The sequence below is a fragment of the Zingiber officinale genome, chromosome 8A, assembly GCF_018446385.1.
Source record: "Zingiber officinale cultivar Zhangliang chromosome 8A, Zo_v1.1, whole genome shotgun sequence".
NCBI classification, from domain to species: domain Eukaryota; kingdom Viridiplantae; phylum Streptophyta; class Magnoliopsida; order Zingiberales; family Zingiberaceae; genus Zingiber; species Zingiber officinale.
In genome coordinates, this window is record NC_056000.1 from 117988615 (window position 1) to 118004432 (window position 15818).

At 40.3% G+C, this 15818-nt stretch overlaps 1 protein-coding gene across 1 annotated transcript; it reads right to left on the reverse strand.

The window, feature by feature from the left end:
- Window positions 1-2291: 2291 nt before the first annotated feature.
- Window positions 2292-7199, reverse strand: LOC122011158 (serine carboxypeptidase II-3-like). The gene is made up of 8 exons (XM_042567579.1): window positions 7072-7199; window positions 4531-4910; window positions 4349-4456; window positions 3932-4221; window positions 3582-3815; window positions 3209-3321; window positions 2628-2733; window positions 2292-2438 (listed from the first exon to the last, which is right to left on the reverse strand). The coding sequence occupies exons 1-8, from the start codon at window positions 7197-7199 to the stop codon at window positions 2292-2294; spliced, it is 1506 nt and encodes a 501-aa protein (XP_042423513.1).
- Between the last annotated feature and the right edge of the window lie 8619 nt (window positions 7200-15818).

Below are 15818 nucleotides of genomic sequence, written 5' to 3' on the forward strand. Positions count from 1 at the left end.
CGGTAGCATTTTACTAAGCTAAGCATTTTGTCGAACACTTAGTGTGCTCCAACTCTCCCCTCTATTAGGGAGACCACCTCTAGGCACCCGACAACGTCTAGAATCTCCAACTGAAAGGAGAAAATGTGTCTGGCCCATCTAGAGGTGCTCAATTAGATCCCTAAACCTGCGAGGAGGGTTAAATACACCCTATGCGTCGAAAAATCTACATATAGCTAATTAAAAAGCATTCTATCGTACGAAAAGCTACTTATACTGCAGGTGAGGGGTTTCTTACCTCCTATTCGGATTTTCTTACGGTTCTAGCATTTTGTCGAACACTTAGTGTGCTCCAACTCTCCCCTCTATTAGGGAGACCACCTCTAGGCACCCGACAACGTCTAGAATCTCCAACTGAAAGGAGAAAACGTGTCTGGCCCATCTAGAGGTGCTCAATTAGATCCCTAAACCTGCGAGGAGGGTTAAATACACCCTATGCGTCGAAAAATCTACATATAGCTAATTAAAAAGCATTCTATCGTACGAAAAGCTACTTATACTGCAGGTGAGGGGTTTCTTACCTCCTATTCGGATTTTCTTACGGTTCTAATTGCTAGATTTCCGGAGGAGACGATCCTTTCGACGATCTTCTCGTGTCTATGCGTTCCTCTCACGGAGGGGAGCGTCCTCGTGTCGAAGTCGTCGCCGGAAAGTGCCCTTGGGCGGAACCCTAGCCTTCCTTGTGGTTGGCGCCGAGAGAAGGAGAAAAGAGAGGTGGGCGGCGGTGAGGTTTTGAGGAGAGGAAAAAATCACGATCCAAATAACCCTTCACTTAATTATTTCTTATTTATATTAAGTGATCTAATTCGCCCCAACTCCAACTTAAATAAAATTGATTCCCTTTCCTTTCAGCACGGTTCTGCTGGGTTCACTTGGTTACCATGGTTCACCATAAGTCATAGGACCCAATAGATCTCGGGTTCAATTCCCGCGTAGGCTATTTTACGGTTCTATTTGTTTTTGCTACTTCCGCTATTCTAAAAATTAAATAAAAAATATCCTAAAATTCTAGAAAAATCATAGAATATCTCTAAAATAATTTTGAGAATTTTCGGGCGTTACATCAGGATATGATGCTAAGACAGGGGAGATGTCGATGACTAAATCCAAGTCTTAGTAGTTGTTTTGTCTCCAAGCAAATTTTATTCCTTGGGCCAGATTCCTTTCAGGTCATGTTTATCCCACCTTGACTTTGATTGGCAAGCCAGTACTACTTTTAATCATATGAGATATGTGGGGAGCTATAGGAATATTCTGCTAGATCAAGGCAGTTGATAGCCGACTGCCCCCACACCATGTTGGCCTGTCGCCGTATGTTGTGGTCGTTGGGAGAGAGCTGGTGCTAGTCGATGAGTGGGATGTGTTCGCCTTTTGTCTCATCGGCCAGTTCAAAATCTACGATCTAATCATTGACAACTGACAGTGAGGGATGCCGATGTCGCCCTCCTTCTGGTTTTCCTACCTTTGCGCCGCCTAACCACAGAGCGTGTTCATGTCTGGCAGGAGGGGCGTAATGAATAAGAATATATTGTCGGCGCTTGCCTATGACACGGTGACCGATGCGTGAGTGAAGTACGAGATAGCGACCCAGTCCACATCATCGCTGCCAACAAGGAGAGAAGGATGTACTTGTGGTGCGAGAGAGATAAGGGCGAGAAAGTAGCGAGCCGATGGTCAGATCTTAGGATAGTTAGCGGACGACTTCTCTAAATACTTTAAATCTTTCTTTGTCTTCTAATTTTAAGAATACAGGAGGTGTTTCAGACACTATATCTAGTTTTTTTATTATTTAAAAAATATTGTTCTAATATTTTTTTGTCATTTGATTTTACATTTTGATTCTTTAAATTGAGAATTTATATACAAATGCACAAAATTATCAATGAGTAAATAAATAAGTAATTTTAATTAAAATTTAATGTGACAAAAGTGTTATAATTTAATACTAGAAAATATAATAGGTAATTAATTATGATAGTAATTTAGGTTATTAGGCTCGACAGAGAATGGTTGGTAGCCCATTTAATTGTTGCGTCTTGCTGATGACTCATAGTATGGGCATTTGGTTTAGTGAACCTATCTTAATTTTTTTTTAAAAAAGGAAAATGTTTTTTTTGTTAAAATATTAATTATTTTTTGAAACCATGATTAAATCGAGCCATAGATGATATTTAAAAATCATAGAATGAATTTTATGTAATGTTTGATATCATAATAAACAACCACAAATCAATTGGTTCAATTTTAAATGCTTAAATAGCAGGTAGATGCAGCCCTTGAAGAAAACTCTTGATCATCTCCAGAGCTCGAGCTGACTGATAACTTGGAACTTCATGTACGGCTCCTCGAACAGTGGTAAATGTCAAATTGTGATCATACACCACAGTATATCCCCCAACCTACATATTCATAATAAAAATCATCAAAATTAATGTCATTTGTTCTACTAATCATCACCATCATTAGAGCAATGAAGGGTATCATAGAGGAAAACTTGCCATCAATGTAAACATTTTCAATAACTTGTAGATTTGAGGATAATTAACTATATATCTTATGAAAAGATTTAAAACGACACAATTGTTTACCTCACTATTAAGCATCCAAGCTCTCCATGGAGCCTTCACTTTAAGCTTTAGCTTCTTGAGAGAGTATCTTGTGGAAGTAACAGGAACTACTCCATCAAAGTCACCACTGCACAAACCCAAGCAACGCTTAGTTAGAGACAAAAATTGATCGAAAACCCCTTCACTCGCAATCTAATGAATGATATCTTTGTCATATGACATATGTTATGCAGAAATCGTAAAGCTATCATACTTGCAAAATTGATATATCTATATATGTTATTTTTACTTACACAATGTGTATAAGGACCACAAAATTTATACACCTATCTAAATGAAAGTATTGAAATGGAAAGCTGATTCACACCCTATGATATGATGAAGACATCTAATGATTTTTTTACCTGTATTTTAAAACCCTAATCCCATTAGATAATAATTCGTGAATAATTGGTAACATTGTGGGAGGCTGATCTGACCAACTAGGTATCACTTGGCTGCATGGAGACAAATATAAATAAATGAGTTGAATTTCATTATTTTGTTTAAAATAAAAATAAAATTATCAAATGGCGTATTCTATGTATGAGATATGTATATACCTACAACCAGACCATGTGTAATTGAGCTTTGTGATATTGGCATGTAGAGCTTTCTGTACCTCAAGATTGTTAAGGTATGCCTCCACGTAATTAGAAGTACAAGGATCAAAAATCTCAATCTGCATTAGAATTTAAGTATAACATTGCAATATGTTAGTTAGTTCTATTCACAATTGATATGATTGAGTGAAAATTCTCAATCTGCATCAGAATTTAAGTATGGCATTTCAATCTGGGCAAATTCCAATCCAACAAGACTGCGATGAACTCTGATTCTTGAGTTAATAGGTCGAATCAATTCGATCTAAATTGGCTCTAAGGATACCAGGAAAATGGGGATAATTAAATGTAAAGATGTTCAGAAGAGACAAACCGAGGGCGATTTTGGAGTCGACGTCACGCCCGATGAGAAGCACAGCGGCGCGTATATGTTGTAGACGTCCAACTCCTCCACGGCAAGGTTGCCCTCGTCGATTGCCCTGTTGCACTCTGGAGCCATCCACGGGGCGTCCGATGAGAAATTGCAGAACTTATGGATCACGCGGATGGTCTCATCGGCGATCAACGCGTGCGTCCAGAAGTAGTCAAACGTCCCCTTGCTATCCATCTCCTTGTTGATCACCGCGTTTTTGCCACTAGGTCATTCGAAATCAATTTGAAATCGATCGAGATCCATCTTTCCCAATTTAATTTGCAATAAAAAGGAGAAGGGGTCAATCGAACTGATTGATTTCGGGATTCATTGCTTACCGCGATGCCTTTGAGGTTGATGAGGCGATCTTTGTGGTCGAGTATGGCGTGGGCGAGCTGGGGGATGTAGTGGCCGGCGTAGCTCTCGCCGGTGATGAAGAAGTCCCTCCCCTTATACTCTGGGAACCGCTCGAACCAATTGACCAGGAAAACCAGCACGTCGGTTGCCGTCCTACGGTCTCCACTCCTAGCGTAGTCCGACGTGGCGTTGGAGTAGGAGAAGCCGACGCCGGCGGGGCTCTCTAGGAACAAGACATTCACCACTGCATTGCACAATGCACGTCAGTCGTTCGAGGTAATGCCAAAGTAGAAACCTTTTCACTCTACTCCCTAAGCTCTAGGAAATAACATATATATATATATATATATATATATATATATAATCCTAACCTTCATTCCAAGCATTGGGATTCCTGTACAGAGTATTGCCGTCGCTCATGACCCGAAACGGCCCGAGCTCCTCCATGGCGCCGTACCCCAATGACGAACACCCTGGCCCTGCACCCACCCACGCCACAGAAATCACCACTCTATCGATCGAAAAGCAACGTCATTTTCTACTATTCCCGTACCTCCATTAAGCCAGAGCACAATAGGCTTCGACCCGCTGTTCTCGGCAGCCTCGACAAAGTAGTAAAACAGAGCCCGTCCGTTGGCTCTATCGACTGTGACATACCCAGCGTATTGATCGAAATTCACCCCTTCCGACTGGCCAGGCAACCGAACAACCTTGTCCCCCTCCTTCAGCCTACTATTATCGTAGACCTTCGACTTCAGGCCGGATACCGAAAGAAGACTGCTCGCCCATGAAGAAGAAGAAGAAGAAGATGAAGAAGAAGACCTCCCTGCTCCGTTGTTAAAGTAAAACTTGTTCAGCGCATCTCTCTGCCTCACTGCGCCGGAAGCCACGCAGTGTAAGAAACAGAGGAGGAGGAGGAGGAAGGAAACTTGGCTTCATTGATTGATTGGGAATGAGGAATGGAATGGAATAGAATCTTATTTATGGGATGAATCTTATTTATGGGATTGATTCTTGTTGTAGCCGGCGGAGATTGATGTGTTTGCTTTGTTTGGCAATGGACTCTGTAAAAGGAAAATGAATGATTAATTTTGAATAAACATTTTCAAAATTAAAAGAATTTTAAAAAAGATTTCATTGTTTTTTCAATATTTATACAATGAAATAACGTATGGTAAATAGTAATTAAAAGATCTTAGAGTGGAAACATGCATAATTAATAATGAGTTTCCATGTATATTCATATTTTATTTAAATCTAATTTATTTTTTCCTTAATTTTTATCAACTTTTACTACTCACTGGATTATTCAATCATTTATCATAATAATTAAATCTAATTAATTTTAGCTCTTCCTGTGAATCACATATATAATGATCTAATTAGTTTTAGCTTGATTATTAACTAATTAAATTAAGTGAGGTTAAATTAATAATGAATTTTAATTTTATTTAGTTAAGGTTAAATTATTTGATTTTAAATTTGATTTCGAATTAACTAAAATGTTAAGTTAAGTATGGATTAACTGGTTATGGATTAATTAAGATTAGATGTATTAGTTCAAGATTAATTAAGTGTAAGTCAGAATTATTTAAGTTAGAGTAAATTAGTAATTAAGTTTAAGATTTACAATTATTACTCAAATTTTGGTATATTAAGTGTAATTATGAACTATTTAATTGAATTTGCGGTTAATTTATCAAGTTTGATTTGAATTAATATTCTTAGTTAAATTAAGATTTATTCATTAATTAAGTATGAATTAAATTGTTTAGTTAACTTTAAATTAAATTGAAATTTGAATTAATTGATTTAAATTAATTATGGATTAGGTTAAATTAAACTTATATTAATCAGATTAATTAAGGTTTGTTACATTGATTAATAATTATGTTTTTAGGTTTTAAAGAAAATAAAAATCTTTTAATTAATTGAATTGATTGTTTAAGTTTTAATTAAATTGATTAAGATTACTTAAGTTTTAATAGTGTTAAATTTATTTAAGTTATAGTTAAGTTAATTTAAGGTTGACAATTAAGGTTTAATTTTGGAGTCATTTAGGTGTGTTTAAGTTAGGATTATGTTAGGTTTAAGTAGAAAATTAAAATTATGAATTTAGTTTTAATTGGATTTAATTAGATAAAATTCAAATTAAGTCAAATTTTGAATTAGTTAATTTAGTTAGTTAGTTTAGGATTAATTAAGTTGATTATGTTTTTAGGTTATAAAGAAAATTAAATACTTTTAATTAATTGAATTAATTGTTTAAGTTTTAATTAAATTTATTAAGATTATGTTTAAATTTAAATCTTACATCCATATTCTGTGAGATGATTATTAATTTTATTTTTGTACATTTAATTTGAATTTTAAGGATTGATTGACATTTAAGTCAGATTTAAATTTAACAATTTGTCAGTTAAGTGCATATTTCCAAATAAGTTTCTAGGTTGTGGCGATCCACAAGGGTCTTCTTGAGTATCGAAGCAACGACCACTTCTAAATAAAGTCTTTTAAAGAAATTATACACTTAACTTTTCTCTTGAGAAACTTTGATATAACTAGTCTAGGATTTGATGAGGTAGCTTCGGTTAGTTTCACTCAGTTAAGTAGACCAAGTAGGGTACTTCTTATCCCACTTGACTCTCTAAACCAAGCTTTGCCAACGTATTATCATCTCGCCCCACCTTGATACTAGGTTGGGCAAGTATCAATCAAATCTAAGTATTTATCTAACCGTTTTAAATTTAACAAAAAAATAAGCATGCAAAGAAAGTTGTAAATCAAACAAGCATGCAAATTTATCTAAACGAAACAATGTTTCTATTGGCTCTCCCAGATCATAATCTCGATAAGATCTATCTAGGTAATGTTTTTGACCCTTGGGGATCTAATATTGGTTTTGTTTAACTTGATTAATGAAGTTTGATTTATGGTTCATGCTTGGACTTGGTTTCTAGTATTCCAATTCACAATTGATAATTGATAGGTATGATTTAAGTCATGTTTTAACTTTGTATCCTAGCTTGGATCGATTGTATACAAAGTTTTTTTTCCAAGTATCATATCAAGATTTTTGAAACCCAAATTGAACCGTTCTAATGATTCTTTAAGTTCTTTGATTTGACCTTTCAGAGTGGAATTTTCTTCCTCAAATTGATGGACTTGAGTTGAAGTTCCACTTTGAACTTGGTCAATCAAAGAACTTGGGTTAGTCTCCATTTTAAGGACTTTTACCTCCTTTTGGAGTGACTTGACCCAGACATTGGACTTGACTAGCTTGCGCATCAAGTAGTGAATCATATCATACAATTTTTCGACTAGGGAAGAGTGTACCTTGTTGTTTGGTTCATCTTAAATGGATAAGGATCTGTGGCTTGTTTCGAAGTCAACTTCAAATTCAGATCTAGACTCAGGCTCGAGCTTGGTCTCGACCACTTGTTCTCACGCTGGTAGTGCCAAAAAGCTTGCTTGAGCTTGTTCTACCACATCTGACTCTTCCAACGACTCGGACCACGTTCCATTTAAGACCTTCCTTCTTCTTTGCTTTATTTGGTTTCCTTTATGTTCATACTGTTGGAACCCTAAGGTTGTTTTGATGTGATCAACAAGTTAAGTTAGATCCTGTGGTGTTTTAACCTTGTGTCTAAGTGTGTAGGAGCTTAGGAGCACAGGGGGTCGAGCAAAAGACACAACTAGTGAGGACGGCACGAGAGAGAGCCGACGGGCTCGGTGCGTCTGAAGGATGAGGTGCTACGGAAGAGTACGCGGGCGGACAAGAAGGAGGCGTGTGGCGTTTCTGAGGGACGGGAAGCCAGAGCGAAAGGTTGCTCGAGAAGGCCGGAAGTTGGGTTCGGGTGAGCCCTATTTCGGATGGCCGAGATTACCCAAGCAAGCGGAGCCAGAGCGGAAGACCCGGACCGAGGTAAGCTGAACTAGAGCAGAGGGCCCGGACTGAAAAAGTCAACATTGCTGACTTTCTTGGTCCGGGCAATCGGAACCTTTCCGGGCTCCCAGACCTCGATTTTATCCAGATCGCGGTCAAATGTGATTTATGCGAAAGGGATACAATTTTATTCCCTTCCCAGGAGCCTGGAACCCTCTAGGCGCCTTGATCAAGGCTATAAATACAACCTTGGTCCAGAAGCTTTTATAACAACAAGTAATTCTTGCATTCAACACTTGTGCGCTTCCTTGTTAGTTTAGCTTCTTTATTTTTGTGCTTTCACTGCTGTAAGAGGCTTCTTTGTCTGAAGGAGATCTTTTAGTGTGCGATTCATTCCTTGGATTAACAACCTCCCCGGTTTTAACCAAGTCAAGTATGTGAGCCTCTTCTTTTAGTTTATTGCCTTCTTTATTTAATTATATGCAAGTGTTTAAGTTATAAGTTTGAGAAGGGTGTTTTGTGTTTGTGTTTTTTAAGGGCTATTCAACCCCCCTTCTAATCGGCCAACGCGGTCCAATAAGTGGTATCAGAGCCAAGATGCTTCGGGAGGACTAACCGCCGATAGAAGCACCGAATCAATGGCTAGACCAAGCATATACCCGTCGAAGTTCAAAGGGGAATTTGCTAGCTGGAAAAAGTGAATGCAGATATTTTTTAAAATAGACTTTGAGTTACTTTTAATTATGAAATTCAGTTTTGTAGCACCCGAAGGTAAGGAAGAATACCAGTGGACAAAAATGGAGCTGACCGACTACGTGGCAAATGGTAAAGCAGAGTTCCATCTGCTGAGCGTCCTTCTGCCACAAGAAGTCAACTGGATCGTCACCTATAATTCAGCAAAGGAACTTTGGGAGAAGTTTCTTGAACTACATGAAGGGATGTCCGAAGCTAAGCTCGCAATACGGGACTTCACAACTAGCTCACCAACCTGCGACTTGAAGAAGATGAAATAATTGCACATCTACAATAAAAAATTAAGGAGCTCATCACCAAACTTTCGAATCTCAAAGAAAAGGTAAGTAACCGAGATTCACTAAGGTACACACTCAATTCTTTTCCTAGAAATACTAAATGGGCATCACTAGTAGATGCTTTTTATATATCTAAGGACTTAGAAACTATTTCCTTAGAAGAGTTATTTTTCATATTTGAAGTGCATGAATCGAGATGTACAGGTATGAAGGATCCAAAGCTAAACATCGCCCTAAAGGCATCGAGAGACGAACAAGAGTCAGAATCCTTTCTCGACGATGAAGAAATGGTAATGATGGTAAGGCGATTTAAGAAATTATGTAAATCTAGAAAAACTAACCATCCGCAGGGTAGAAAGAAAAGGACGATCCGATGCTACCACTGCAACGAAGAAGGGCGCATCAAAGATAACTGCCCTAAGCTAAGAAACAAGGACAAAGGAAAGAAGCTTGTCCAACCGAACAAATTCAAGACACTAAAAGTGACGTGGGATGATACGTCGTCCGAATCGGAAGTCGAGGCCTTCTCTAGACTTGCATTAATGGCAAGCCATCAAGGCGAGGACTATGATTTAAGCTCGTCCAAAATGAGCATCAAAAGCATCGATGAAGGGGGAGCTACGTCGAAAGAAAGCAGCAGTTCAGGGGGAGACACGGATAACGAGATCGATAAGATAAGTTAGATACGATCTCTTCCTCCCGATAAATTAGTTAAGTTTATTAAATTATTAACTAAGGATTACTTTAAGTTAGAAAAAGAGATTAAAAATTTAAAAGTAATTCTAGCTAAATCTTGCCCATTAAAAGAATTAAACAAAGTAAAATTAGAAATTGAAAATTTGAAAATACAAGTAGATAACATGAAAAATCATACATGTTCATCAAATACAAGCAATAGAAAATTCACTAATTTAAATTGATATTATAGATATCACAAGGCATAAATTAGAAATATTCCAAAGAAATATGTCTGTCACGCCCCGGGGGAGTCCTTGTCCGAAGAAATTTCGGCAGCATCTCACCTGTACGGGTGACAATATGAAACTTTTCTACAATGCCCTCTAGGCCACATATACATCGGCCAACATGGCCGAAACAATAACAATAATATAAGCACAACACACAGACATCCACGCAGTTTAATTGTTAACAAACTAGCACAGTAATAATAAGACTCAAAAACAACCCTACTCAACTACACCCATAAAGCACAAAACTGATGTCCTACTCCACTACACTCATAAAGCTCAAATCCGACGATAAAATCAACTTACCTCTTCTGCCGTTTAGGCAGGCATGTAGTAAAACAAATCCAATAAAACTCATAGGCAATATCCAAAAGTAAACTAATACAAGTCCAGATGTCAAAAACAGAATAAATCTAAACACAGTCTAAACAAGAAAAAACTAAAAGACCAACACTCGTCTTCGTGGATTGCAGAGGACTAGCGAGTGGAACTCTCCAGACAGCATCAACCTGAAAATAACAATAGAGGATGGTGTGAGTCCAACACTCAGCGGGTATCAACTGATATGCATAATAAAGAAATTAACAGGCAGCACTAATCATGCGTACAGTCTCCTGATAGGAGAAGAATAAATGCAACTGAAACAAAACAGGAGAAAACTGTACTAACCAGGACCAAGGTATAAGTACAGCAGGGTCCGAGAGTGTCATAAATCCTGTATGCATGCCAATCATATGCATCCATATAAATGCAGCAAGTAAATGCAACAAACACAAGCAATAAATGCATCATGCATATGATGCAAATGTCATGGTCACCCCTGACGCCAGTCAGCTATGTCACACACAATGGTGAGACCGAGTGGGTAGGGCTGTGACAACCGTGCACTCTGCCATCACTGCCCCTGATGAGTGACCGAGTGGACGGGATGCTGTCGGAGTACACCTGTCCTCCTACCCCAAATCATAAATGGGGGAGCACAATGCTCTCATCTCCCGGTACACCATGATGGGGAGGGATCCCTGACGTGCTACCACGCTGCGTCACACTACCCATGAGTGGACCAACGGAGCACCGACAGAGCCAAACTGATGTGCTACCACGCTGCGTCACACTACCCATGAGCGGACCAACGGAGCACCGATAGAGATGAAACCGGCGATGTGCTCAACAATAATGGAGCAGACTATCGCGCAGCATGCAATCATGCGAATGGTGCATGATACTAAGCATGGCAAAATACTGAACAACATAGCAATATCCATACATGTATAAAATGTGTACCATAGGAAAATGAACCAAATCAAAGGCACACAGATCAGATAAGGTATCAAAAACCCTAAGTCCTGAACTTAACAAATAACATGGTTGTGTCACTACCTCTATAAGTATGTATAATCAGGTAAATACTAATATGATGTGCATAGCAAATAAGCAAACAAGCATGTAACAAATTAGCTAGTGATCAACCGAAGCAGATAGGAAAACACAATCGTTGCTAGTTGTTAAAGACATTACTATGCATATCAAATGATATAAAGTCAAAGTACCCGCCTCCAATATATATCGAGCTAAACGACCTTTGTGTCAAAGTGCTCATCCGCATCAAAGTCCTGTGTCACAAATGTATACATTTTTTATTTAGCTAAAAATCTAAATGAATAGCAAAATAAAATCCTTAACAACAATTTAGGGCAAAACCCTAAACTATAAACCTCAACCTACATAAACAAAGTCTAACGATAAATTAGGGTTAGTTACCTAATCCCCAATCCACCATTAGATCAAGAATCCAAACTTAATTCCATTTATACATGATTAATCATCTACATAATCAGTCACCTAATTCCATTTATACAAATCATGAAAACTACATCACACCTAATTCAAACACATAAGCAATTATGTATGCACCAATTCCTTCCTAAATCAACATGTATCGTAATCTTGTTCCTTACCTAGATTCACATGATCATCTAACCAAATCCTCCAATTCGGAACATGATCTACAAAAAATATTCAAATACACCTAATCCTTACCTTAATTCTGTCGTTGCTGGAACTCAAGGGTTGCTGTTGGATAAAGTGCTGCTGGAAGACCCTCCTCACTGCCCGGATCAAAAGAATATCATAAATCAACCTAGAAATCCATTCACAACTTCAATCCAGCCACAAAAAGAAATGTTTTTCCCTTACCCTTCTCTGGATTTGGTGAAAGTCTAGAGTCCTTTGGCGTGGCAGAAGACCATCGGCTGGAGACCTCACACAGACGGCGGTTGAGGAACTAGGGCAGAGGAAAGGTCGGCACTAGTAGATGTCGACGGTGCTTGAGTGCCGGCGAGAAGACATCAGCGGTGAGCGGTGCACAGTGGCGACGATGAGCAACAAATCAGAAGAGGGCGAAGGGCTTAACCGACGGTGGCTCGAGCGTTGCCGGCGCTTGGGCTGTGATCCGGCATCGGCTGCAGCACAAAGGGAAGAAGGAACTGTCGTGCGACGCCGTCAGGTGGAGAAGGCGCAGTTGAGACGATGCCTAGGGCACAACGTCAGCAAATAGGAAGAGGAAGAAGATGAAGATGAGAAGAATGAATCGACACAGTGAAGAATTCGGGAGAAGATCAGGGAAGAAATCGGAAGAGAAATGAAACCGTCGGGTGAGGGCACGCGGGCACGGTTCGGTGGAGGAAAATAAGAAAAGAAAAGGAAAATAAGAAAAGAAAAGGAAAATAAGAAGAAAATCAACCATTTCCTCATTAAAATGAGGTAGCCTAAACAGGCTTTTTTGGGACACAACTTTATCCCCGTAAACTCGTCCATACGAGCTCCGAAAAATTTCAGAAAAATTTCTAAAAATTCCAGAAAATTCCCTTATCATTATCCACCATTTTTCGGTATTTTACATTCTCCCCCACTAATAAAAAATTTGGTCCCCAAATTTCGTTATCTACCATCAGCAAGTACTAACAACAGATAGAAAGTATAAATGCTGAACGGTAAATTAAATCACATACCTCAAGTGAAAAGATGGGGGTATCGAACTCAGATAGTATCCTCGAGCTCCCAGGTAGCCTCCTCGTCCGAATGATGCTGCCATCCGACTTTAACCAGTCGGATAATCTTGTTCCGCAACTGACGCTCTTTTCGATCTAGAATCCGTACCGGAATCTCCTCATAAGTGACGTCAAGCTGAACTGGAACTGGAACTGAGATATCTGTCAGCACATGCGTCGGGTCGGGTACGTATTTCCTCAGCATAGATATGTGGAATACATCGTGCACGCCTGCTAGGGACGGTGGTAGTGCCAGCCGGTAAGCTACTGCTCCAATCCTCTCCAGGATCTGGAAAGGACCAATGAATCACGGAGCTAGCTTACCTCTGAGGCCAAATCTCTTCACCCCTTTCGTGGGTGAAACTCGTAGAAATACATGGTCTCCTGTAGAGAACTCTAAGGGTCTGCGTCTCCGATCTGCGTAACTCTTCTGGCGATCCTGCGCTTCTGACATCCTCCGTCTAATAGTACGCACCAACTCTGCGTCATGCCGAGCTCTATGAGGTCCCAACAACTGGACCTCCCCAACCTCATCCCAGAGGGTGGGTGTCCGACAAGGCCTACCTTACAATGCTTCAAACGATGCCATCTGGATAGCCGAATGAAAGCTGTTGTTGTAGGCAAACTCTACCAATGGCAAATGGTCCTCCCAACTGCCTCCAAAATCTAGTACACAAGATCTCAGCAAGTCCTCTAGAGTCTGAATAGTCCGCTCTGAATCCATCTGTCTGCAGATGTAAAGTTGTACTAAATCGGAGCTGAGTGCCCAAGACCTGCTGCAGACTCTGCCAGAAACGAGACGTGAACCGCTGGTCTCTATCCGAAATAATAGTCAAAGGGACACCATGTAATCTGATGATCTCCTGGCAATACAAATCTGCCAATCGATCCAGGGGATTAGTCCTCCGGATCGCTAAGAAGTGCGCGGATTTGGTTAATCGATCAACGATTACCCAAATCGCGTCATGGCCTCGTCGTGTCCTAGGCAAACCCACCACAAAGTCCATAGTAATATGTTCCCATTTCCACTCAGGAATAGGAATCCGCTGAAGTAATCCGGCAGGTCTCTGATGCTCAGCCTTCACCTACTGACAGACAAGACATCTAGCTACAAATTCCGTGATGTCTTTCTTCATACCGTTCCACCAGTAGGAACGTCTCAAATCTCGATACATGCGGGTCCCGCCTGGGTGGATCGCAAATCGAGAGTGATGAGTCTCCTGAAGTAGCTCCTGTAAGACCGGATGAGACTGAGGTACGCATAATCTGCCTCGGAAGTATATAACACCCTCCTCGTCTCGTGTGAACTCAATTTGCTTCCCGGAAGCTATCTGACTACCAATGAACTGCAAATGCTGATCACCAGCCTGGGCCTCTCGGATCCTCGTCCTGATCGACGACTGAGCAACCATGGTAACAAGAATACCCTGCTCTGTCGGTCCCTGCTCCTCAAGGTCTAACTCAAAGAAACCTTGAACCAAGTCTGTAACTGAAACTCGGTGGCAAGCCAAAGTCCCTCTGGACTTCCTGCTGAGTACATCGGCAACCACATTAGCTTTCCCCGGGTGGTAGCTAATGGTACAATCGTAATCCTTTAGGAACTCCATCCATCTCCTCTGTCGGAGATTAAGCTCCTTTTGTGTAAAAATATATTTGAGACTCTTATGATCAGTGAGAATCTCAAATGTAATGCAGTATAAATGATGCCGCCAAAGCTTCAGAGCAAAGATGATGGCAGCTAACTCCAGATCATGAACTGGGTAGTTCTTCTCATGCTCCTTCAACTATCAAGATGCATAGGAGACTACCCTGCCGTGCTGCATCAGAACAGTGCCCAAACCCTGAAGAGATGCGTCGGTGTAGAGTACAAATCCATCATCTCCAGAAGGTAACACCAAAACTGGAGCCGACACTAATCTCCGCTTCAGCTCCTGAAAGCTGGTCTCACAATCCTCGGACCACGTGAACTTTACACCTTTCCTGGTAAGGCATGCCAGTGACATAGCAATACGCGAGAAACCCTCAACAAAACGTTGGTAATATCCGGCCAGTCCCAGAAAACTGTGGATCTCCTGCACTGATTTCGGCTATTCCCAGCTGGTGACAGCCTCGATCTTCTAAGGGTCTACTGAAATACCTTTGCTCGAGACCACATGTCCCAGAAAACTGACTGAGGATAACCAGAAAGCACACTTGCAGAACTTCGCATACAGCTGATGTCGTCGAAGAGTCTCCAAGACTATGCGAAGATGCTGTGCATGCTCCTCTTCGGAACGCGAGTAGACCAATATATCATCGATGAAAATGATAACAAACTGATCCAGATACTCCAGAAAGACGCGGTTCATCAAATCCATAAACACCGCTGGAGCATTGGTAAGCCCAAATGACATTACGAAAAACTCATAATGACCATATCTGGTACGGAAAGCTATCTTCTGAATATCTGAGTCTCTAACTCTCAGCTGATGATACTCGGACCGCGGATCAATCTTAGAATACACTGATGTACCTCTGAGCTGATCAAACAAATCCTCGATCCGTGGTAAAGGATATTTATTTCTGACAGTCACTGCATTCAGTTGTCTATAGTCAATACATAACCTCATAGTGCCGTCCTTTTTATTGACAAATAACACCGGAGAACCCCATGGAGAAACACTAGGGTGAATAAATCCCCTGTCTAAAAGCTCCTGGAGTTGAACCTTCAGCTCGTTCAACTCTTTTGGTGCCATATGATAAGGAGCTTTCGATGCCGGTGCAGTCCTCGGAATCAGCTCAATAGCGAACTCCACTTGCCTTCTGGGAGGCAAACCTGGTAGCTCCTCTGGGAATACATCTGGGTACTCTCAGACCACCGGAACGTCGGAGAGCTGCGAACTACTGCTGTCCTCAGTACTAATCAA

Coding starts and splice junctions, on each gene's coding strand:
- LOC122011158 (XM_042567579.1), bottom strand. CDS start 7,199: ATGGAGACTAACCCAAGTTCTTTGATTGACCAAGTTCAAAGTGGAACT. Junction 3,816..3,931: donor ATGAATCCCGAAATCAATCA/GTTCGATTGACC, acceptor ATCAACAAGGAG/ATGGATAGCAAGGGGACGTT. Junction 2,734..3,208: donor TACACATGGTCTGGTTGTAG/GTATATACATAT, acceptor GGGTTTGTGCAG/TGGTGACTTTGATGGAGTAG.